The sequence below is a fragment of the Pseudophryne corroboree genome, chromosome 2, assembly GCF_028390025.1.
Source record: "Pseudophryne corroboree isolate aPseCor3 chromosome 2, aPseCor3.hap2, whole genome shotgun sequence".
Classification (NCBI taxonomy): Eukaryota; Metazoa; Chordata; class Amphibia; order Anura; family Myobatrachidae; genus Pseudophryne; species Pseudophryne corroboree.
The window spans coordinates 856945839-856966536 of NC_086445.1; the positions used below are offsets into that span (position 1 = coordinate 856945839).

Sequence of the window (20698 nt, forward strand, 5' to 3'; positions counted from 1 at the left end):
TAACCCTAGTCTCCAGCATATTACTCGAGAATGGGGTGCCATGAAGTACCGCATTAAACAGTACCCTGAGATGGGGGACCAAAATGGAGGCAAATTTTTTATAGTAAGAGTCCGTAAGGCCATCAGGACCCGGAGCTTTAGACGATTTGAAGTTCCTCAGGACAGCAGCTATTTCTTCATCAGTTATATCCTTAAGGTTCTCTCAGGAAAAACGAAGGGTGGTGGCATCTGCTTCTACATCAACGACGGATGGTGCACCAATGTCACGATCATAGGCAAATCATGCAGCCCTCACCTGGAGATGCTGAGTATCAACTGCAACCCCTTCTATTCCCCCCGGGAATTTGCCTCAATTGTCCTTGTGGGAGTGTACACCCCCCCCCCCTCGCCTGCGCGAACGAAGCCCTGCACCACCTGGCCATATGTATATCCGACATAGAACAAAAACACCCAGACTCTCTGCTTATAGTACTGGGTGACTTCAACAGAACTAACCTGAGCAAGGAGCTACCTAAGTACAAACAACAAGTCACGTGTCCCACTGGAGAAGGGCGCACCCTTGATCACTGCTACACTACCCTCAAGTCTGCCTTCCGGTCTATCCCGCGTGCTGCACTCGGCCTATCTGACCACTGCCTCGTCCACCTACTCCCTACCTATACACAGAAGCTGAGAGCAGTTAAGCCTGTCGTTAAGACTGTTAAGAAATGGACCAATGAGGCCAAGATGAAGCTCCAGGCCTGCTTTGACTGCACGGAATGGGGGGTCTTTGAAGCCTCGGCAACCGACCTGAATGACTTGACAGACACTGTCACATCCTACATCAGCTACTGTGAGGATATGTGTGTACCTACCAAGACTTACCGCATTTACAACAACAACAAGCCCTGGTTCAATGCCCAGCTCAGGCAACTTCGTCGAGCCAAAGAGGAGGCCTATAGCAGCGTTGACAGAGCACTATACAACCGTACTAGGAACTCTCTGACTAAAGGAATCAGGCTAGCAAAAAAGCGGTTCTCGGACAAGCTGACAAACGATCTCTCCACCAATGACCCCGTATCTGTATGGAAAGGAATGCAATCCATAACCAACTATAGGAAAACATCAAAGTCCACCGTCATGCACCAAGACCTTGCAGATGAACTGAACCACTTTTATTGCAGGTTCGCAAAAGAAGTCCCCTGCAACCCAAACAATCACCTCTACGATGCCCCGAACACTGACGGCCAACCCCAGGCACTGCAAGTCACCCAAGAAGAGGTGGAGGCATTGTTTAAAAGGGCCAAAACCAGGAAAGCTCCGGGTCCTGATGGAGTGTCACCATCTGCCCTAAGAGCATGTGCGGGTCAGCTCGCCCCCATATTCACCAAGATCTTCAATAAATCGCTGGAGCTACAGAAAGTCCCTTCCTGCCTCAAAAGGTCTACTATAGTCCCGGTCTCCAAGAAACCCACTATCACGAACCTGAACGACTACAGGCCGATAGCACTGACGTCTGTGGTCATGAAAACGTTCGAACGTCTGGTTTTGAATCACCTGAAAACTGTGACTGGCCCCCAACTGGACCCCCAGCAGTTCGCCTATCGCTCGAATCGGTGTGTCGAGGATGCAGTTAACCTGGGCCTGCACTACATTCTACAGCACCTAGACATTCCCGGTACCTACGCGAGGGTCCTGTTTGTCGATTTCAACTCGGCCTTCAATACAATCGTCCCCAGCATCCTCCACCCCAAATTACTTCGCCTAGGGGTCCCAGAAGCTACCTGTTCCTGGATAATAGACTTCCTGACAGATAGGACACAGGTGGTGAAAGCGGGGGATTTTAACCTCTCAAGCGCGGTCCATTAGTACAGGGGCCCCTCAGGGCTGTGTCCTCTCAGCCCTGCTCTTCTCCCTGTACACAAATGACTGTACCTCAGAGGCGCAATCAGTAATGATCATCAAATTCGCCGATGACACCACCGTCATCGGCCTTATCAAGGATGGGGACGAATCGGCCTATAGACGGAAAGTAGACCGGCTGGCCCAGTGGTGCATCCACAACAACCTTGAGCTCAACCCCCTCAAAACTGTCGAGATGATAGTGGACTTCAGGAAGAAGTCATCTAGTGCACCTCCGCTAACGATTGCTGACAGTGTGGTATCGCTAGTGGACTCCTTCAAGTTTCTAGGGACCACAATCTCCAGGGACCTTAAATGGGGGTCCAACGCTGACGCCACTGTTGGGAAAGGGCAGCAGAGGTTGTTCTTCCTCAGGCAACTAAGGAAGTTCAACATCCCACAGAAGCTTCTACTCCTCTTCTACTCCGCGATTGTGGAGTCGGTACTGTGCTCCTCGAAACTCGTATGGTACAGCTCCGCCAGTGCGAGGGACAGATGCAGGCTCCAAAAGGTGGTCAGAACCGCAGAGAAGATCATCGGGGCCGACCTTCCCTCAGTCCAGGACCTGTACTTGTCCAGAGCTACAAAGCGGGCAATGAAGATAGTAAAAGACCAGCTACACCCCGGCCACAGCATGTTTAACTTGCTTCCTTCAGGCAGGCGTTACAGGGCTGTCCCCGTCAGATCCACCAGAAGCCTCAAAAGTTTCTTTCCCCAAGCGGTCCGCCTGCTGAACTCCTGAACATTGACTGACTAGACGTACATGTAACTAACTTGTGTCCCTACGGTATACCTATCTGTGTAACTTTACTTGCCCCCACACACACACACACACACCTGCTTACCTGTTACCTACTTGGCTGTTGTATAGCAAACCGAAGACAAATTCCTAGTATACGCAAGTATACCTGGCCAATAAAGCTGATTCTGATTCTGATTCAGTTCCGAAGAGTCGAATTCAGATAGCCGAGGGAGATTAGCCCGATGCAAAAATTCTGATATTAAGGCCTCTGGGGGAGTCAGCTGAGTGTAAATTATAGAGTTTAGTATAATAATCCCGGAACACCCTGTTTATACCCTCCGGGGCATACGTTTCCTCACCAGACTCGGTGTGCACCGCCAGAATATTTTTCCGTGACCACTGTGCTCCAAGGCAGGACGCCAGGATTCTATCGGCTTTGTCACCCTTCTCATAGAAGGTCTGATTAAGCCTCTGGAGAGTCTTTGCCGTACGTTCTGACATAGACAGCGAGATCGCAGACCGCGCTTCCAGTAAGGACTCTAAGTTGGAAGGGGTAGGGGAGAGTTTATGTTGACGTTCAAGGGTCTGAAGTTTAATGGAAAGGGAAAAGAAGGTAGCTTCCTGGGACTTTTTAGACCTGGATGCCTGACTAATCAGATGGCCATGCAAAACAGCCTTATGTGCTTCCCATAGGATAATAGGTGATGTCTCCGAAAGGTTGTTTAGTAGAAAATAGTCAGTGAGGCAGCATTTAATTTGGTTAGTAACTTCCTGGCTATGCAATAGGGAATCATTCAACCGCCAAGAGGCAGGAGGGGGACGGGGGGCAATAGAATGGAGATCAATCGTGATCGGCCAGTGGTCGGACCAGATCATAGGGAGTATACTAGTAGATTTAAGTTTAGAGGACAGGTCTCGGCTGAGTAGGATCATGTTTATCCTGGAATAAGACTTATGTACAGAGGAGAAAAAAGTATAGTCTCTAGTCAGAGGGTCAGTCAGTCTGAAAGAGTCAAATAGCAACTGGAGTTTCAAAAGGTCTAGCAGGGCAAGAGATGCCGAGGACAGGCATGTAGGGGTAGAAGAACGAGGAGAGAGAGGAGTTCCAGTGTCAAATATCATATATGGAGCAAGGCAGCTGAGGCAAAGCAAAAAAAAAAAGGAAAAAATTACAGTAGTAGCAGTATAGGCTCTAAGGGGTGATCCCCACTTGTAGCCAGCCCCGTGGTGCAGTGCGGTCCGGTCCCCAACGGTGAATGTATAGGAGGGGTTCAGGCAGAGCCAGGATAGGGAAATATGTGATGGGGGATGGAGATCTCCTTTTTTACCCCCCAACCCCCCCCCCAGTGCTCCCAACCAGGTGGGAGGCCCCAGCCATGGACCAGCTACAAACCAGGGCACCTCACTGTGGTCACCAGCCAGTGGGAGAGGCAGGAGCTCCGCAGTGCCCTCATCAAAGATGGCCGCCGGTGTCAGGAGAGGACAGAGCCTCCAGGACCCATCAGTACAGCAGATCAAGCTCCCCGTGTGCCAAAGGTGGAGGAACTGGAGGCGTCCGGTATGTGCTGTAGGATGGAGCACCTCCCAGCCCGCCGCGGAGGTGTCCGGTCCAGGTGCGGGCTTACGGGAGCTCTCGGCGGCTGCCTCCGTCACCACAGTCCCCGGCTCAGCGAGCGGAAGTAGGCCTTAGGACGGACGTTGGGGACGGAGCTCGTGTACCCGCTCCACCAGGCGCTCACAGAGGGGATAAACAGAGCAGTGCAGAGGTGGAGGGAGCCGGACACAGCAGGAGGCCGGATGCCGGGCGGAGCAGATGTGGTTGTGATTCCCGCGGCGGGGAACTCCCAGCACCAGCCGTATTAGAAATTGAGCCCCCGGTTTCTGGAGGGTGTGCAGGCCCCAATCCGCAAGGAGGCAGGAGGCCCCCTCCGGCTCCGGGACCTCACACACCAGGTACAGGGGGGGATAGGGGCGAAATGTAGGGAGCAGGGAGAGCTATAAAGGTGCAATAATAGGGCCAATAAAGACTCTATAGGAGACTGAATGTGGGAGCTCTCCTCAGACACGTCCTCCCTGCTTGCCTACCAGGCCACGCCCCCCTCAGTTACCCTTTTAACACCTTGTACAATACACACGGCATTCCAGATTGTAGTACAATATAGAAAACATTATTGTGAATTTCGTAAAATACAAAGAGCATTCCCCTTACCAGTGTGCAATACAGAGTGCTTCCCAGAGACAGATATACAGTATAATGCTGGAAGCATTCCAGAGACTGATATACAATGCAGAGAGCATTACAGAGACAGCCATACATTAGAGTCCATCCCACTGAACCCCCATCCAATACAAAGTCTATACCAGTTACCACCCTATAATATACATAGCATCCTAGTGACCAACATACAACACAAAAAGAATCCATGTGACCACCATACAATACAGAAAGCATCCCAATAGCCACAATACAATACAGAAAGCATTTTAGTGAAGACCCTTTACTATAGAGGGCATCCCAGAGACCGCTATACAATACAGACAGAATTCTAGCGACTGCCATATAATGCTGATAGCATCCATGTGAACACCATACAATACAGAGTACCCCAATTTTGAAACTTTAGCAATCTGTTGGATTTTAGCCAGGTAGAAATGTCAATTGCACTAAACCACGGCAACTAATCAACAATAAGTATGTCTCTCTTACCCAGAGCCGGCCATAGGCATAGGCAAACTAGGCAATTGCCTAGGGCATTTGATATGCCTAGGGGCATCAGCAGCTTCTGCTGATTAAAATGATATGCGGCATGCCTATATTCTGTGTGTAGCATTTCATATGCAGATACAGCCACAGTTGCACACAGTATATAGGCATGCCACATATCATTTTATTCAGCAGAATCTGCTTGTGCATCCTAGCCACATAGCAATGCAAATAAGATGCATTTTCATTAAAATAATGTGCCCGACGTTAGCATTGAGGCAAGATTTATGAGGACACATCTGTATCCAAGCAGAGGCAGAGGTCACAGTGTTAGTGGCAGTGTGAGTGCTGTGTGCATGTGAGTGGGTTGGTTGAGCAGTAGTGTTCAGAATATGTGTAAGGAGCATTATGTGTGTCATGTAAAAATGTATTAATAATGTGCAACATATGTGTAAGGGGTACTGTGTCATTATGTGTATAGGGGACTAATAATGTGCAGCAAATGTGTAGGGGGCACTATGTGTGTCATTATGTGTATAAGGGCATTAATAATGTGCAGCATATGTGTAAGGGACATTATGTGTAAAAGGGCATTAATAAAGATTGTCATAATGTGTAAGGCGCATTATGTTTATAAGGACATTAATAATGTGTCTCATGTGTAAGGGGCATAACTGTGTGGCATTATGTGTATAAGGTGCTCTACTATGCGGCATTGCATATAGAAAGGGCACTACTGTGTCCTCTAATGTGAATAAGGAGCAATAGGGTGTGGTGTAATGTGAATGTGAATAAGGAGCAATTCAGTGTGATGTAATGTGAATAAGGGGCTCTAATGTAACGTTTATAAGGTAAAGTGATACTACTGTGCGATGTAATATGAATTATGGACACTATTGCATGATCAAATGTGAATAAAGTTGCAGTACTGTGTGGCGTAATTGGAATTGGGGTTACTATTGTGTGGCCATGCCCCTTGCCAGTAAAAACACACCCCTTTTTGGGCTGTATGCCAAATATGCGAACTGTTCCTATTTAAAATATAGGGGGTACAAACACCAAAATAAGGACTGCTATGGATGAGGGGTGGTGGTGCTGGGAAAGAGGTGCAAGGTCAGAGGCGGAACCAGCGATGGTGCTAGGGGCACCAGCGGTGGTGCTAGGGGGCACCATCTAAAATTTTGCCTAGGGCATCATATTGGTTAGGGCCGGCTCTGCTCTTACCTCTTGCTTGTTTGACAAGTCTGGCTTATATCTGTGTTTGCTCCAATGTAGAAAGTGCCCTGGGGTAGGACATCTACCGATATCCAGGATCATTGGACCGTGGACCTAAATATTTGGAACCTTGGTGCTGCTGTGCATGAGGAGTGTCTATCAGGAACCCTATAATTGCGTGCTGGAGCCATTGCCAACTGGACCACCACCTATGGGCTACTAACAATATCACTCCTGGACTGGTAAATATTTGGTACTGACAGTCCCCACAGTGAAAGGTTTCCTGCAGTACATGCCCACCTACCACTGGATTACACGGTGATTTGTCCCTTGTCCTTTATTCTTCAAAGACTTTTATATTTTAAAAGCTCCTATTAATCAAATTTTTATATTGTATGTTGTATTAGTGAGATTGTGAGATTTTTTTATATATATCTTTTTATTAAATATATCTATCAAATATTTTAGAATACTACACCTGTCTGTTTACATCAATTCAGTTAGTGCTGTGTTGCTTCTATATTATGTTTGTTGGATTGACGATCCATTTATAACAGCTGCTTGGTAACCAGCTCGGACCAAGCGCGTGGGCTTTTTGCTTTTAGTAGCAAAATATTTTTCTTAATCAATCCCAGTTTCTCCTCTGATGTGCTGAAACCATGCCCAGATCTGGGCAAACTACATCCACATTATCATGAGGCTACTTTTGTTTTTGATTCTGTGAATTAGGGCAGTGCAAACCAAATAGGGACATAATGCATTACTGGAAATGAGCCGTATCATAAATGTATAGATCATCTTATCTGGATCGATCATCAGTAAAAATGGGAGAGCCTGGAGGAAACCTACACCAACACAAGGAGAACCTACAAACTTAGCACAGACAGGGCCTTTGAGGGTCATTTCGAGTTGATCGCTAGCTGCCATTGTTCGCAGCGCAGCGATCAGGCTAAAAAACTGCATTACTGCGCATGCACCGCGTCGTACGGGTACAAAGCCCGTTGTTGTTTTGCACAGGTTCTAGCGAAGTTTTCAGTCGCACTGACGGCCGCAAGAAAATTGACAGGAAGGGGGTGTTTCTGGGTGTCAACTGACCGTTTTCAGGGAGTGTTTGCAAAAACGCAGGCGTGGCTGGGCGTTCGCTGGGCGGGTGTATAACATCAAATCCGGACACAAATAGGCTGAAGTGATCGCAAGCGCTGAGTAGGTTCAGAGCTACTCTGAAACTGCACAAACTGTTTTTGCAGAGCTCGGCTGCACATGCGTTCACACTTCTGCTAAGCTACAATACACTCCCCAGTGGGCGGCAGCATAGCGTTTGCACGGCTGCTAAAACTAGCTAGCGAGCGATGAACTCGGAATGACCCCCTTTATTGGAATCAAACACACAAGTCCGGCACAATGCTAAACCCTCTGCCATTCTGCCCTTAAACAAAGCGTATGCGAGTTTGGCACAAATGAAGAGACTCAGTGTAACTGGTGCAGTTACACTAAACTACAGGTTCTCAAACTCAGTCCTCAGGTCCCCACACAGTGCATGTTCTGCTGGGTTACCTACAAAACATGCACTGTGGGGTCCTGAGGACCGAGTTTGAGAACCTGTGCACTAAACTGATAAGAGCTCAAATTATTGTATATCATGAAAGTATATATGGGACCTTCCATATCTCTAAGCCACAGGTTCTCAAACTTGGTCCTCATTACCCCACACAGTGCATGTTTTGCAGGTAACCCAGCAGGTGTACAGGTGTATTAATTACTCACTGCCGCATTGTAAAAGGTACACAGGTGAAGCTAATTATTTCACTTGTGATTCTATGAGGAGACCTGCAAAACATGCACTGTGCTGTGTCCTGAGGACCGCGTTTGAGAACCTATGCTCTAAGCCACAAGTTCTCAAACTCGGTCCTCAGGACCCCACACGGTGCATGTTTTGCAGGTCTCCTCACAGAATCACAAGTGACATAATTAGCTCCACCTGTGGACCTTTTAAAATGTGTCAGTGAGTAATTAATACACCTGTACACCTGCTGGGTTACCTGCAAAACATGCACTGTGTGGGGTCCTGAGGACCGAGTTTGAGAACCACTGTGCTAGTCTGTAACCATGTTAAATGTATAACCCCTATGGAGATTGCTGTGCAGCTCTGGCGTGCTATATAAGTAAGCTGCCTACTGGCTCCCAGGCCTCAGACACATCCCCTCTTACCCCTGATAACAAGGTACAGCACAGGGGGCAGTAAAGGTTATAATTACCCTCCTAACGGCTGAGGATTGCCCTGTGTATGCATCAGTGATAACCAACATAAACCTTATATAAAATAACGACACGGAGACATGAATTTGGCAGAAACTGTTATCTATTTATTTAAATGAGCTTTAAAGGCGTAAACTTAAAGCCATAAACCTAGCCGATCAGAAGACATGAGTGGACAGCCATGCAATCCTATCGCCCAGCAAACCTATAAGGGATGGAAAGAACCAGATAAAACGCTCAAACTGACATGTAAAATAGAAACAGTTCTGTTGGAAACATAATGAAATGAGGATCTGCCAAAAAGAAAAAAAATAGCATGGAAATTCCATGTAAACGAGCTTCAGGCCAATCGAAGCAACATATAGATACAATAGGATAGGAGGTAAAACAAATAAATGGTGTGGGGGGGGGGGTCACACAAGTAAACTCGGCTAGAGGTAAAACTTAAAACCTGCTGAGGGACATATAATTAAAATTCAATTAGCCAAATCAAGTATAATTAAGCCAAATTAAGTCCGTCAGTCCAGGTAAAAAAATGTTAAATCCCTCTAAACTCCCACTGCCAACAGTGACGAGTAGCTAATCCCCGAGTAGGGAGGACAGGGGGAGACGTACAAGACCAACAAACAGCGCAACAAGTCCTGCATGCGCCTAAACGCTGCTAAGCCCTGCGCAAACTATCTAAACCCGCCGGAGCTTAGCCACACCTAACAGCCTCTTGTCTAGTATACTTAGCAGAATGCTTCAATGCCCCGACCGCACTAGTAGCAGAAGGTGACAGCAAAGAGGAGGAGGAAGATCGATCATCATCGTCTGACTCCCCCGGTGCCTCATCTCAGAGCCAGATTAAGGCTATGGGGGTCTAGGGAACTCAAGTCAAGGGGGCGCCCTGAGGACTGTGGCCGACTATTCACGATCCAACTGCAAGAATTACTAAAAGGAAGCGGGCAAATCCGCAGGGCCTGTCCTGCGCATGCACCCACATTTCCTGCGGGCTCCAGCAGAAAATGTGAACACCTCTGCATGTCAATCAGGCAGAGGCATTCGCGGGCGGGGGGGGGGGGGTGGACGTTAGTTGGGCAGTAACGTTATAATTCCTAGGTGGAAATGGAGCGTTGCAGGTGTGCGGCGGCGTGAACGGAGTGCGGCAGGGGCATGGTCGGGATGGCTGCATTATGTCACACACAGCCGCTGCAATCAGAAAAATGTCGGTTGTCTGCGCCGGCAGGAGACTACCCATTTTTTGCGATCAAGCAGAAATTGCTTTGCAATCGCAAATTCCGCTTGCTCAAGGGGGGAGGGTGGGTGGCGGTCAGCATACTGGGTGGCCTTGACCTGCGATGGGCAGTGGTCAGCATGCGATCATATATATATACAAACACACACCATACTTCCACACACGCACGCAGCATATATACATACATACATGCATACATTCATACATACATACATGCACAGCATACCTACAAACACACATATCATGAATACACACACATATAGCATACATACACACATCATACACACACACACACACACACACACACACACATAGCATGCATCCAAACACACACAGCATACATACATACATACATACATACATGCAGCATACCTACACATACACAGCATACATACACACAGCATACATAATCATACAGCATACATACAAACACAGATACACACATATTATGCATACATACACACACCATACATACATACATACATACATACATACATAAACAGCATAAACACACATAGCACGCACAAACACATATAGACACAGCATACCTACACACACACAGCATACCTACACATAGCATACACACAAACACACAGCATACATACATACATACATACATACATACATACTTACATACATACATACATACATACACACCGCATACCTACAAATACACACACATGCATACACACACAAAATACAAAATTAACCAAAAGAGTAAGAGGAGAGTCACTGCCGGAGTCCATGTGAGCTGAGCTGCTACTGCACATGCTCAGTAGCTCCCGGCCTCAGCTGTGGGTGGGTGCAATGTATCCAATGCAGAGAGCTCTGCCGATCAGAGCTCTCTGTGAGGAGCAGCCAGGCAGGTGCTCTGATTGTGCATGGGGGTGGCCCTGTCCGCTGCAGAGATGGAGACAAGGTTGTCTCCATCTCTGAAAAACAAATTGGTCCAGCACAGGGGGGCCCTGAGAGGCTATGGGGCCGGCCCGGGGTAACGTATCCCCTGGGCCCTCCCTTAATCTAGCTGTGCCTCACCTGAACTCCACCGATGCCTCCGCCGAGAAAACAGCTTCATCTTCTCTCAGTTCTTCATTAAACTCTGAAAAAGTAAAATCCACCCCCGAAGCTGAAGTCACAGAGGTGAGCAAAAAGGGAGGAGATACCACAGCAGGCGCCTTAGTATACTCTGCTGTAGCCAATCAGCGCTGGTTGCATCATAGACACCGCCCCTGTATGACATCAGAGGCCGGGCAGGAGCCAAATAATACAATAAACAATTCCTCATATGGCGCTGCACAATGAAGTAGCACAAGATAGCACAAAATAGGTCACCAACCTATAACAACATATTGAAAAGAAAAAGGGTACAACCTCACTTGCGCTTTAAAATGTCCCAAACTTTTGTTGGTCCTCAATGTGGTGATTTCACAATAGAGTCAAAGGATGTAATGTCCGATGGTAATCACATAGAAACAAGAAAATCACACAATAGTATAATACTGCAAATAAACACAGCTCCACCAGTCGGTGATACAAGGAAGGGAAGAGTGTGTGGATGGTGCCAATCCAATTATAAGTCTCTCATTCCTTTACGTTGACACCCAAAGTGGTGTTCGATGCAAACTTGAGCAGATTTTTACATGTATGCTTACTTGTAACAAATAGGTGCGACGCACATAAAGGTTTCTTTGGACTTCTGTAGTCACTATGACTGGATAATAATAGAGACTGATGTCTCAAATAACATATATATGGAACCAGAAAGGACCGTATTCTAATCCAAAAGTATTTATTAGAAGTGATAAATACATACAATTGGACAAGACAACTGTACCATAATGATGTTATATACAATCCACTGGAAGATGTAACCCGGGTATCAATATGCAGTGGGTTCAGAAATATGGATTTTGGTTGTCAGACCAATAACAAACACTGTTTCTATACATTTCGACGGTGTGCGGCGTCTTTATCAAGATGACAACAGTGTTATAAGCACCGATGTCTGATAGCAGTTTGTTTGAAGAAACCTCCTGGAGGATTGACAGGAGCTTTGGAAGGCGCAACACTTTGGGGGTGTGCCCAGCATTTCTGGAGATGCTGGGCTGCCCCTGCTGGGACCAAAGAAGACGGACGGCATGGAAGAAAGAAGAAGGGATTCCGGCGGCCGGAGAGTGAAGAGGATACTGCAGGAGCAGTTCCTGAGGCCGCGGAAGAGGCCTGAATACGCTGCTATCAAGAAAGAAGATCATCAGCGCCGCCTGAACGCAGAGAAGGGTCGGCGGCCAAAGACATAAGTTGAGGACCGGGAAGCGCTTCTCCAAAAGGGTAGGTAGGCCCTCAGTGAGACACGCAAGTCACCCCCTTCCCCACTAGACCACCAGATTTGGGGCATTAGGCCCTTGGGGTCAAATCAGACACTAGGCCTGTGACGCACGAGGCGGGCCCTTTGGCCCAGGGCGCAGAGGTCAAGCACTAGGCCTGTGGACCAGTTCAGGCTTAGGCCTGTGGGCATGTCAGAGAGCACTAGGCCCTATCAGTTAAATGTGGCCCCCGTAGGTGTATAATGTGACTCTGGGCATTAGGCCCAGGTCACCCAACCTGCCCCATGGTAGGCAGACACTAGGCCCATGGCTAAAAGTCAGGCTTTAGACCTTTGGCCAGTTAAGGGGTACTAGGCCCTATTAGTTTGCGTGCCCATAAGTAGGCAGGCCCATAGGCCTGAACCGCATATAAGGAGTGATGCTGGGCGCTTGGCCCAGGTCACCAGAAAAGACTCTGCAAAGGGGAGGAGTTGGCAGTTCCTGAGGCTGCGGAAGAGGCCTGAATGCGCTGCCATCAAGAAAGAAGACCTCCAGCGCCGGCTGAACATGGAGAAGGGTCGGCGGCCAAAGACAGAAGTTGAGGATCGGGCAGCGCTTCTCCAACGGGGTAGGTAGGCCCACAGTGAGGCACGCAAGTTACCCCTTTCGCCACTAGACCATCAGATTTTGGGCATTAGGCCCATAGGGTCAAAATCAGACACTAGGCCTGTGGCGCACAAGGCGGGCCCTTTGGCTCAGGGTGCAGAGATCGCGCACTAGGCCTTTGGCTCAGTTCAAGCTTAGGCCTGTGGGCATGTCAGAGGGCACTAGGCCCTATCAGTTAAGTGTGGCCCCTGTAGGTGTATAAGATGACTGGGCATTAGGCCCAGTTCACCCAACCTGCCCCATGGTAGGCAGGCACTATGCGCATGGCTAAAACTCAGGCCTTAGGCCTGTGGCCAGTTAAGGGGTAGTAGGCACTATTAGATTGAGTGCCCACAAGTAGGCAGACCCATAGGCCTGAGCCGCATATAAGGAGTGACGCTGGGCACTTGGCCCAGGTCACCGTAAAAGACACTGTAAAGGGGAGGGGTTGGCATGAGAAAGGGGAGGAGTCAGGATAAATAATTACCCCCCCTAAAAGTAAAGTCTAGATCTGCCCCTGCATCGTGGCCAAGATGAGTGGATGGAGGCCAGCCCTGCCACTGCATGTAGAGACAGCCCAGCCCATCTCACAGCCAAGCAACGCTCATCTGACCTGGACCTGGACACAGATGTATTGTAGGACCTGGACACAGAAGTATTGTAAGTAAACTTTTGAATGACGTTGCCTGCAGCCACTTCATTGCTTTTCTCTATTGCCTCCCCAAGCACCCACTATCTCCATGCCACCCTCTCCGTACCACTCAGTATCACCCTGTCACCCACATTCATCCTGTCATCCTCTCCCTGTTACTGTCACCCTCTCCCTGTCACCCAGTATCTCCATGCCACTTTCTCCCTGTCACCCTCTCCCTGATACTATCGCCCTGTCACCCTGTCACTGTCACCCATTATCTTAATACTACCATCTCCCTGCCACTCACTATCACCCTGTCACTGTCACCCTCTCCCTGTCACCAGTTATCTTCATGCCACCCTCTCCCTGTCACCAATTATCTCCATGCCACCCTTTCCTGTCACTATCACCCTGTCACCCTCTCCCTGACACTCCCTATCATCCTGTCACCCTCTCCCTGACACTCCCTATTACCCTGTCACCCTCTCCCTGACACTCACCATCACGCTGTCACCTTCTCCCTGCCACTCACCCACACCCTGTCAAACACTCCCTGCCACTCACTATCACCCTCTCCCTGCCACTCACCATCACCCTGTCACTCTCTCCCTGCCACTCCCTATCACCCTGTCACCCTCTCCCTGCCACTCACCATCACCCTGTCACCCTCTCCCTGCCACTTACCATAACCCTGTCACCCTCTCCCTGCCACTCACTGTCACCCTCTCCCTGTCTCTTCCCATCTCCCTCTTACCAACTGTCTCCTTCTCACCCACTACCTCCCTGTCACCCTCTCCATGTCAATTTCTCCCTGTCACCCTCTGCCTTTTGCTATAACCAACCCACCGCCTCTCCATCACCATCTACCTCTCCTTGTCTCCCTCTGCATTCCTTTGTCACCCTATGCTTCTCCCTATCACCCTCTGCCTTCCCCATCACCCTTTGATTTCCAATGTCTCCCTCTACCTCTTTCCGTCACCCAGAGCCTCTCCCCGCTGTCACCAACTGCATCTCCCGTAGGGCAGAGGAGGGGGGCCCAGAGCATAATTTTTGCACATGGGCCCACCACTCTCAAGTTCTGCCACTGATGTTGGACCCATTTTTTTTGGCGTGAAGAGGCCTGAGGGTTACTCAGATGACCGATGCTCATGCAGATGGTACAATGCTTAGAACAGCAGCAGATCAGAGAATCCATTATGCGAGGTCTGTTTGTACAAGATGCCTCTTTTGCCATTAGTATATTTTCATTCAGCAGCTGCCTTCATAGACACAGCTACTGTATGATCTGCATCCATCTCTGAATCAGGCCCTGGTGAATTCTGTGTGCATGGCATCTATGCTATGCAGAGCAGGGGTGAGAGAGCTCCCCCTAATTCCCCACCACCCCGTAACAGTGTGCCCCGTGGGTGGGACAGCCATACAGTTCCCGAAAAGTGGGACTATCCTGTCCAAAGCAGGATGGCTGTGGGGTATGCATAGGATTCCCCCAGTGCCACACATAAGATGGCCACTGGCCGGTAGGCGCACAGTGGGCCTAATTCATATGTGGACGGAGGAGCTATCGCGCTGCTTACATGGAAGCAGGCCGAGTGACCCAAGGAGTCACGCAAGTCAGCCACCTCATCTACTATGAAGGAGCCAGAAAATCTCCAACCTCAGACGGAGCTCTTAACCCCATCCCTCCCCAACAACGGCGGCGACACAAATCCATTTAGAGAAACTGAGGCTGTTACCGCCCGTTCCCCGTCCTCAAACAGCATCAGACCATCAATCACTGATAATCTAATACCGAATTATGACCAACGCCATAGACCTGTACTGCACATGCATGGGTCCGGCACATGTGCAAGGTACCAAACATCAGTACTTGACTGCATGTTCCGCTACAGCGTCGAGACCTAAATCAGGCCCAGTGTGGTGATGGAGTCTGAGGATATGTCCAGCCTAGGCTGCAGGAGGGTGGTAGGAGTACAGGAGACATAGTAGTAAGCTGCTGGAACTGGACAGAATGGCGGAGATGGTATGGAATGGAGAGAAGATGGGGATTTAGATGTTCCTCTTCCTGCTGTATTCAGCGGATCAGGCACACGACCGGCCTCAGGATGCACTCTCTGTGGCACACAGGACAGCTGAGATTTGTTGCAAGCCACTGTGAGATGCAGCTTGGATGATACCTGTGGCTGCAGGACAGGACAATCACTGGCTCCCCTTCTTCGTACTCCATCAGACAGATAGCACACGATTGTGCTGCTTCATCCTCTGCAATGGTGGTCATTTGGAATCCGTAGATCTCTTCCACCATGTCCAGGAGATTCTGCTCGTCAATCTCGATCATCATGGCCGGGAGATTCTGCCCGTTGATCTCAATCACCATGGCTGGAAGATTCTGCTCGTTCTCAGCTGGTTGCTGGGAGCTTGGACCAGGGCGAGGATCTGAGCTTGGTCTGTCCGTTGTTGCTACCGGAGGAGTAGGAAGCGGAGAGCGGCTTCGGTGTCTGTGCTCCCTCCGAGGTCTCTGTAGCCGTGGAGATGTTTCTCCGCTCGATGGATGTTCCTGGGTGTTCGGACGAGATCTTCTTATACCTCTGCGTCGCTCAGACCGCAGCCTCTCCTCAAACACGGTCTGGGATGACTCATCTGAAAAGATATACCTTTATATAGTAGCCATAATAATTACCTATAGATAACATGAACCAATCAATTGTTGATCAATAATTTGAGTTACATCAATAATAATACAAATATCATAATATTTTGGTATATCATTGATAGTGTTACACTGTAAGAGGCTGTCAGAATAAGAGTAGTTTAATTTATTGTAGTTAGACGAGAGTGTTGGTAGAGGTACAGGTGGGAAGGGAGAAGGAAGGGGGAGTGCTGTCATGACAAATCATTAAGAAAGTGATAAAATATCAGACCTAAGCAGGGGATATAGTGGAGGAGGCCTCGTTGTGACAAACCCGAGGTGCCCAAATATATGCAAACTGGCTGGGGTGCTCAGACAGGATGCTATAAATGTATTCCAGGTGTAGATTTTCCAAATAAGGATGAGTAGAGCAGAGAAGGGAGGCAGCGCTGGATGTTTCTAATGAGCAGCAGCAGTATAATTAGCTGCATTTAGCTGCATGAGTGAGTACTGATGTGTGTGTCTGCAGCGGAGTAGGGAATGGTATGGTAATACCAGTGACTGTAACATTCAGGCGATCAGTCGCTGACCAGAACCCTGTGATTTTCAGACAGAACTGCCATAAGTATCCCAAGGAGCTCCTATAACATCTATGAGTGGTCGGAGGGAAAATAAATGAATGGCACCAGAGGAACGAGTGCGGCTCAGAGTGGAGATTGGGCTAGATGTGAGGGTGCATTAGTGGGGGTAGAATAGGTGTGAGGGTAATGAAGAGATGGGAATAAGGGTGTGAGGGCTGTGGGAGAGTCTGGTCTACCTCCCGCATGCATGCACCTCATGTCATCTGTCTGTCGTGCCTTCCTTCTAGATTGTTAGCTCCTCAGAGCAGGGCCTTCTTTCCTCTTGTTGTCAAAACCCTCTCCTACTCAGCGACCATCTTTACTGGCTTTTTCTCCTGCTGGTAAAGGCTCATCTCTATCTATGGCCACCAGCTCCTAGTAGTACGCTGATCACTGGCTCACTACTTACATCTAAGCTGTATTATGTTTTGAGAATTGTGGTGCTCTTTGTTACCTGTACTCTATTTTTGTTATTTATTTACTGTAATGTTACATTTTGTCTCCCTGTACTGTCCTTTGTACAGCGCTGCAAAACACTTGTGGCGCCTTATAAATAAAAAATAATAATAATGATGATAATAATAATAATAGCATGTAAGGAACTACATAAGTGGGTAGCGGAAAAGGAAAAACACTTTTTAAAAAAAACATCTAAAAAACTGAACTAGTCTTTAAATTAAAACATGCTGAGGACTGAGCTTTAATGGTTCAGGTCTGTGTTTCTTATACTTGATCCTCAGCACCCCTAACAGGTCATGTTTTCCAGACCTCCTTCCAAGACTGTGTAAGTTAGGAATGAATGTGCTGTAACTTTTGTAATGTGACAGATACAGCGAGTGATGAGCCCACCTGTGCCCCAGCTAGGGGGTCTGCAGCACATGGCCTGTCAGCGGTCCTGAGGGCTGAGTATGAGAAACCCCTTACATCATACAATGACTTGGTGATTTTGTGAACTCTGAGACACCATGTTACTTTGGGACAAGCTGGCCGTGTCCATCTCTGTTCAGCTGCTGGACCCAGAGCTCAGCTGTCAGCTCCTATTTCTCCCTCTGCATTAGTTCCCCATCACTGCGTCCCTCCTCGCTAGTCTGCACCATGACCTGCTTTGTTCCCTGCGCCAGCGCACTCTCAGGTCTACATAAGCAGAAACACCTCACACCCACAATTCATCCGGGCATATCCTCTATCTCACCCTGCACCTTCTCATGGCTGCTGGTGACATCTCACCCAACCCTGGACCCCGTACACTCCCCACTATCTGCTCACTCTCCTCTTTCCACCCCAAAACTTTCCATCCAGCTCATGCATGCAATCCCTCCAACCTGACCCACATATCTCCCATACTCTGTATAGTACATAAACCATAGACCTCAGATTCACATTACAGTTTCCAGATCGTAGACTGTTGGTTGATAAAATTGGTTGGTAAAGTTAAAAATGTATTGAGATAATTTGTGAGGGGGGCTCCGAGATTTCGGCTGCCTAGGGGCCTCCATAGGGTTTAATCCTGCACCACTCACCCCCGTCTATTTAATCCCTCACAACCCATTGCCAGTTCATTTTGATACTCAGAGCACATTGCATTGTCATCAGACTGCGTCACCTCCCCCTATTGGTCCAGCAACTGAAGAGAGATGGCAGCTCAATAGATCCTACATTAGCCTTGTTTTATGTGTGATCCCAGATACTCAGCACCAGTGTGTTATCTCTGAATAGTACCCATAAGTGCCGGATGGTTTGTATATATATATATATATATATATATATATATATGTGTGTGTGTGTGAGAATAAGAGAGTGTGAGGCAGGGCATAGAGATAATGTGCAGCTAAGGCCCCATTTAGTACATCAGCTATCACAAAACAAAAAATAATTCACAGATTCAATGATCCCCCCATTTAAAAACCACTTAACTGGCATGGTCAGATAACATATGATCTCATTCCCCCCCCCCAACTGTGTCCCCCAGTTTGTGACAAGGAGATCCGGTTCTGGAGATGAGCATAATATCATATTTCAAACATACTTTTGAAACTATATTAATAAAAAAAGAAAAATAATGTTATGAATGGTTTTAAAGGGAAAAAATCATCAGTTAAGTGGTTACAGATTTCCCAATCCACCAATCTGCCCCCATACATTACAGAAATTGTTTAGTGATTGCAAATCATTTTCATCAAATACAGATCTGCTGTATCTGGAAAAGCTCATCATGTTACTAATAACGGTCTGCAAATCTGCTGATTGTTACCATACACTAGCGATCTACAGCATTAACTTGATCTTTGAAATTCAACATGTTTAAAAACCTGATTTACCAATCACTGGTCAGAATTTGTGATCCCCATATATTGTAGATTTTGTTTACACAATGATCTACAAAATGCCAAATTGCCCTAATTTATTACTGATGCATGGAGGCCACATCTCCAACTGCCACCCGCATGGTACATAGGGTAACATAGCATGGGGGGATATTTATCAGTGCTTGGAGAGAGATAAAGCAGCAGCCAATCAGCTTCTAACTGTCATCATTCAAATCCAGCCTGTAACATGGCTGATTGGCTGGTACTTTATCTCTATCCACTATATCACTTTAAGTCTAAGGCTTGGTATATCTCCCCCCCCCCCCCCCCACAACTGTAAAATGACAGTTAGTAGCTGATTGGTTGGTACATTGGGGTCTATGTATGAAGCCTGAGATAAAGTGGATGGCGATAAAGTACCAGTAAATCAGCTCCTAACTGACATGTTATAAGCTGTGTTTTAGAAATGACGGTTGGTTGGTAGTTTATCTCCATTCACTTTATCTCTCTCCAAGTCTTAAATACATAGACCTTTTTATCTCTCTCCAAGCTTTCATGAATCTCCCACAAAGTGTAAGGCAGGACATATAACTAATGTGCAGCTAACTCCAACTGCCGCCTGCATGCCACACAGGGTGAGAGGACATAGCAAAGATTTATCACAGCTTGGAGAAAGGTAATGTGGGGAGAGATAAAGTACTAGCCAGTCAGCTCCTAACCATCATTTTAATGACAGTTGGAAGCTGATCGCTTGGTACTTCATCTCTCTCCAATCTTTGATAAACCTGCCCCTTAGATTGGAATCGCTGCCCCAAAAATCTCACTTACCATGATCTCCTTGACGGCTCCATGTTCGCTGGTCCTCCTGGAGCCGCCATAATTCCCTCCGGCTCATCTCCAGATGTTAAATAAATCCACCAAATAGAAAAAATTAAATAAAAAAATGTTCAGGAAAAGCACAGATATTATTGTGTTCTGAACAACAATAATAAACGCTGGAAGTATAACACTAGCTGCGAAAGCACACTAGCTCGCTCTTCCAAGGCAAGACTATAGTATCAGCCACCAGAGCTTCAACTGTCAACTGCCACTGATGCTGCTGTGCACTGGGCTCTTATACCTGTCCATAGACAACTGGCCGACCTGCAGCAAGGCGGCCATATTTCTTACTGGCATGGAGAAAACCAGCTACTGAGTATCTGTATTATCATGAATTTTACTGCTGACTAGCTTACACAATATTTCTTCAAACTTTCCAATGAAACCCCACTCACTACCCCAGAAGCGCAACCCCCTGTTGGGTCACAAATTGGGACTGTTTGGATGTAATAATGACAGTGGGCTGGTATGTCTCATGGTAAATTCTTCTCAATTCCAAATCATTACTCTACAGTCTGCAACATACTAATCCATGGACCCCAATTGATAATGTAATAATTTCCATATTATTTCTTATCTGCAGCCTTGCTTATCAATCCTGTGGCTATGGCCAGGAGACTGATTACAGCCGCTAGATCTCTCCTCAGCAG

At 47.7% G+C, this 20698-nt stretch overlaps 1 protein-coding gene across 1 annotated transcript; it reads right to left on the bottom strand.

The window, feature by feature from the left end:
• Nucleotides 1-8893: 8893 nt before the first annotated feature.
• On the bottom strand, nucleotides 8894-20249 carry LOC135049874 (E3 ubiquitin-protein ligase RNF12-A-like). The gene is made up of 2 exons (XM_063955822.1): nucleotides 19998-20249; nucleotides 8894-16254 (listed from the first exon to the last, which is right to left on the bottom strand). Exons 1-2 carry the CDS (start codon nucleotides 20062-20064, stop codon nucleotides 15689-15691), a joined length of 633 nt encoding a protein of 210 aa, XP_063811892.1. The 5' UTR covers nucleotides 20065-20249; the 3' UTR covers nucleotides 8894-15688.
• Between the last annotated feature and the right edge of the window lie 449 nt (nucleotides 20250-20698).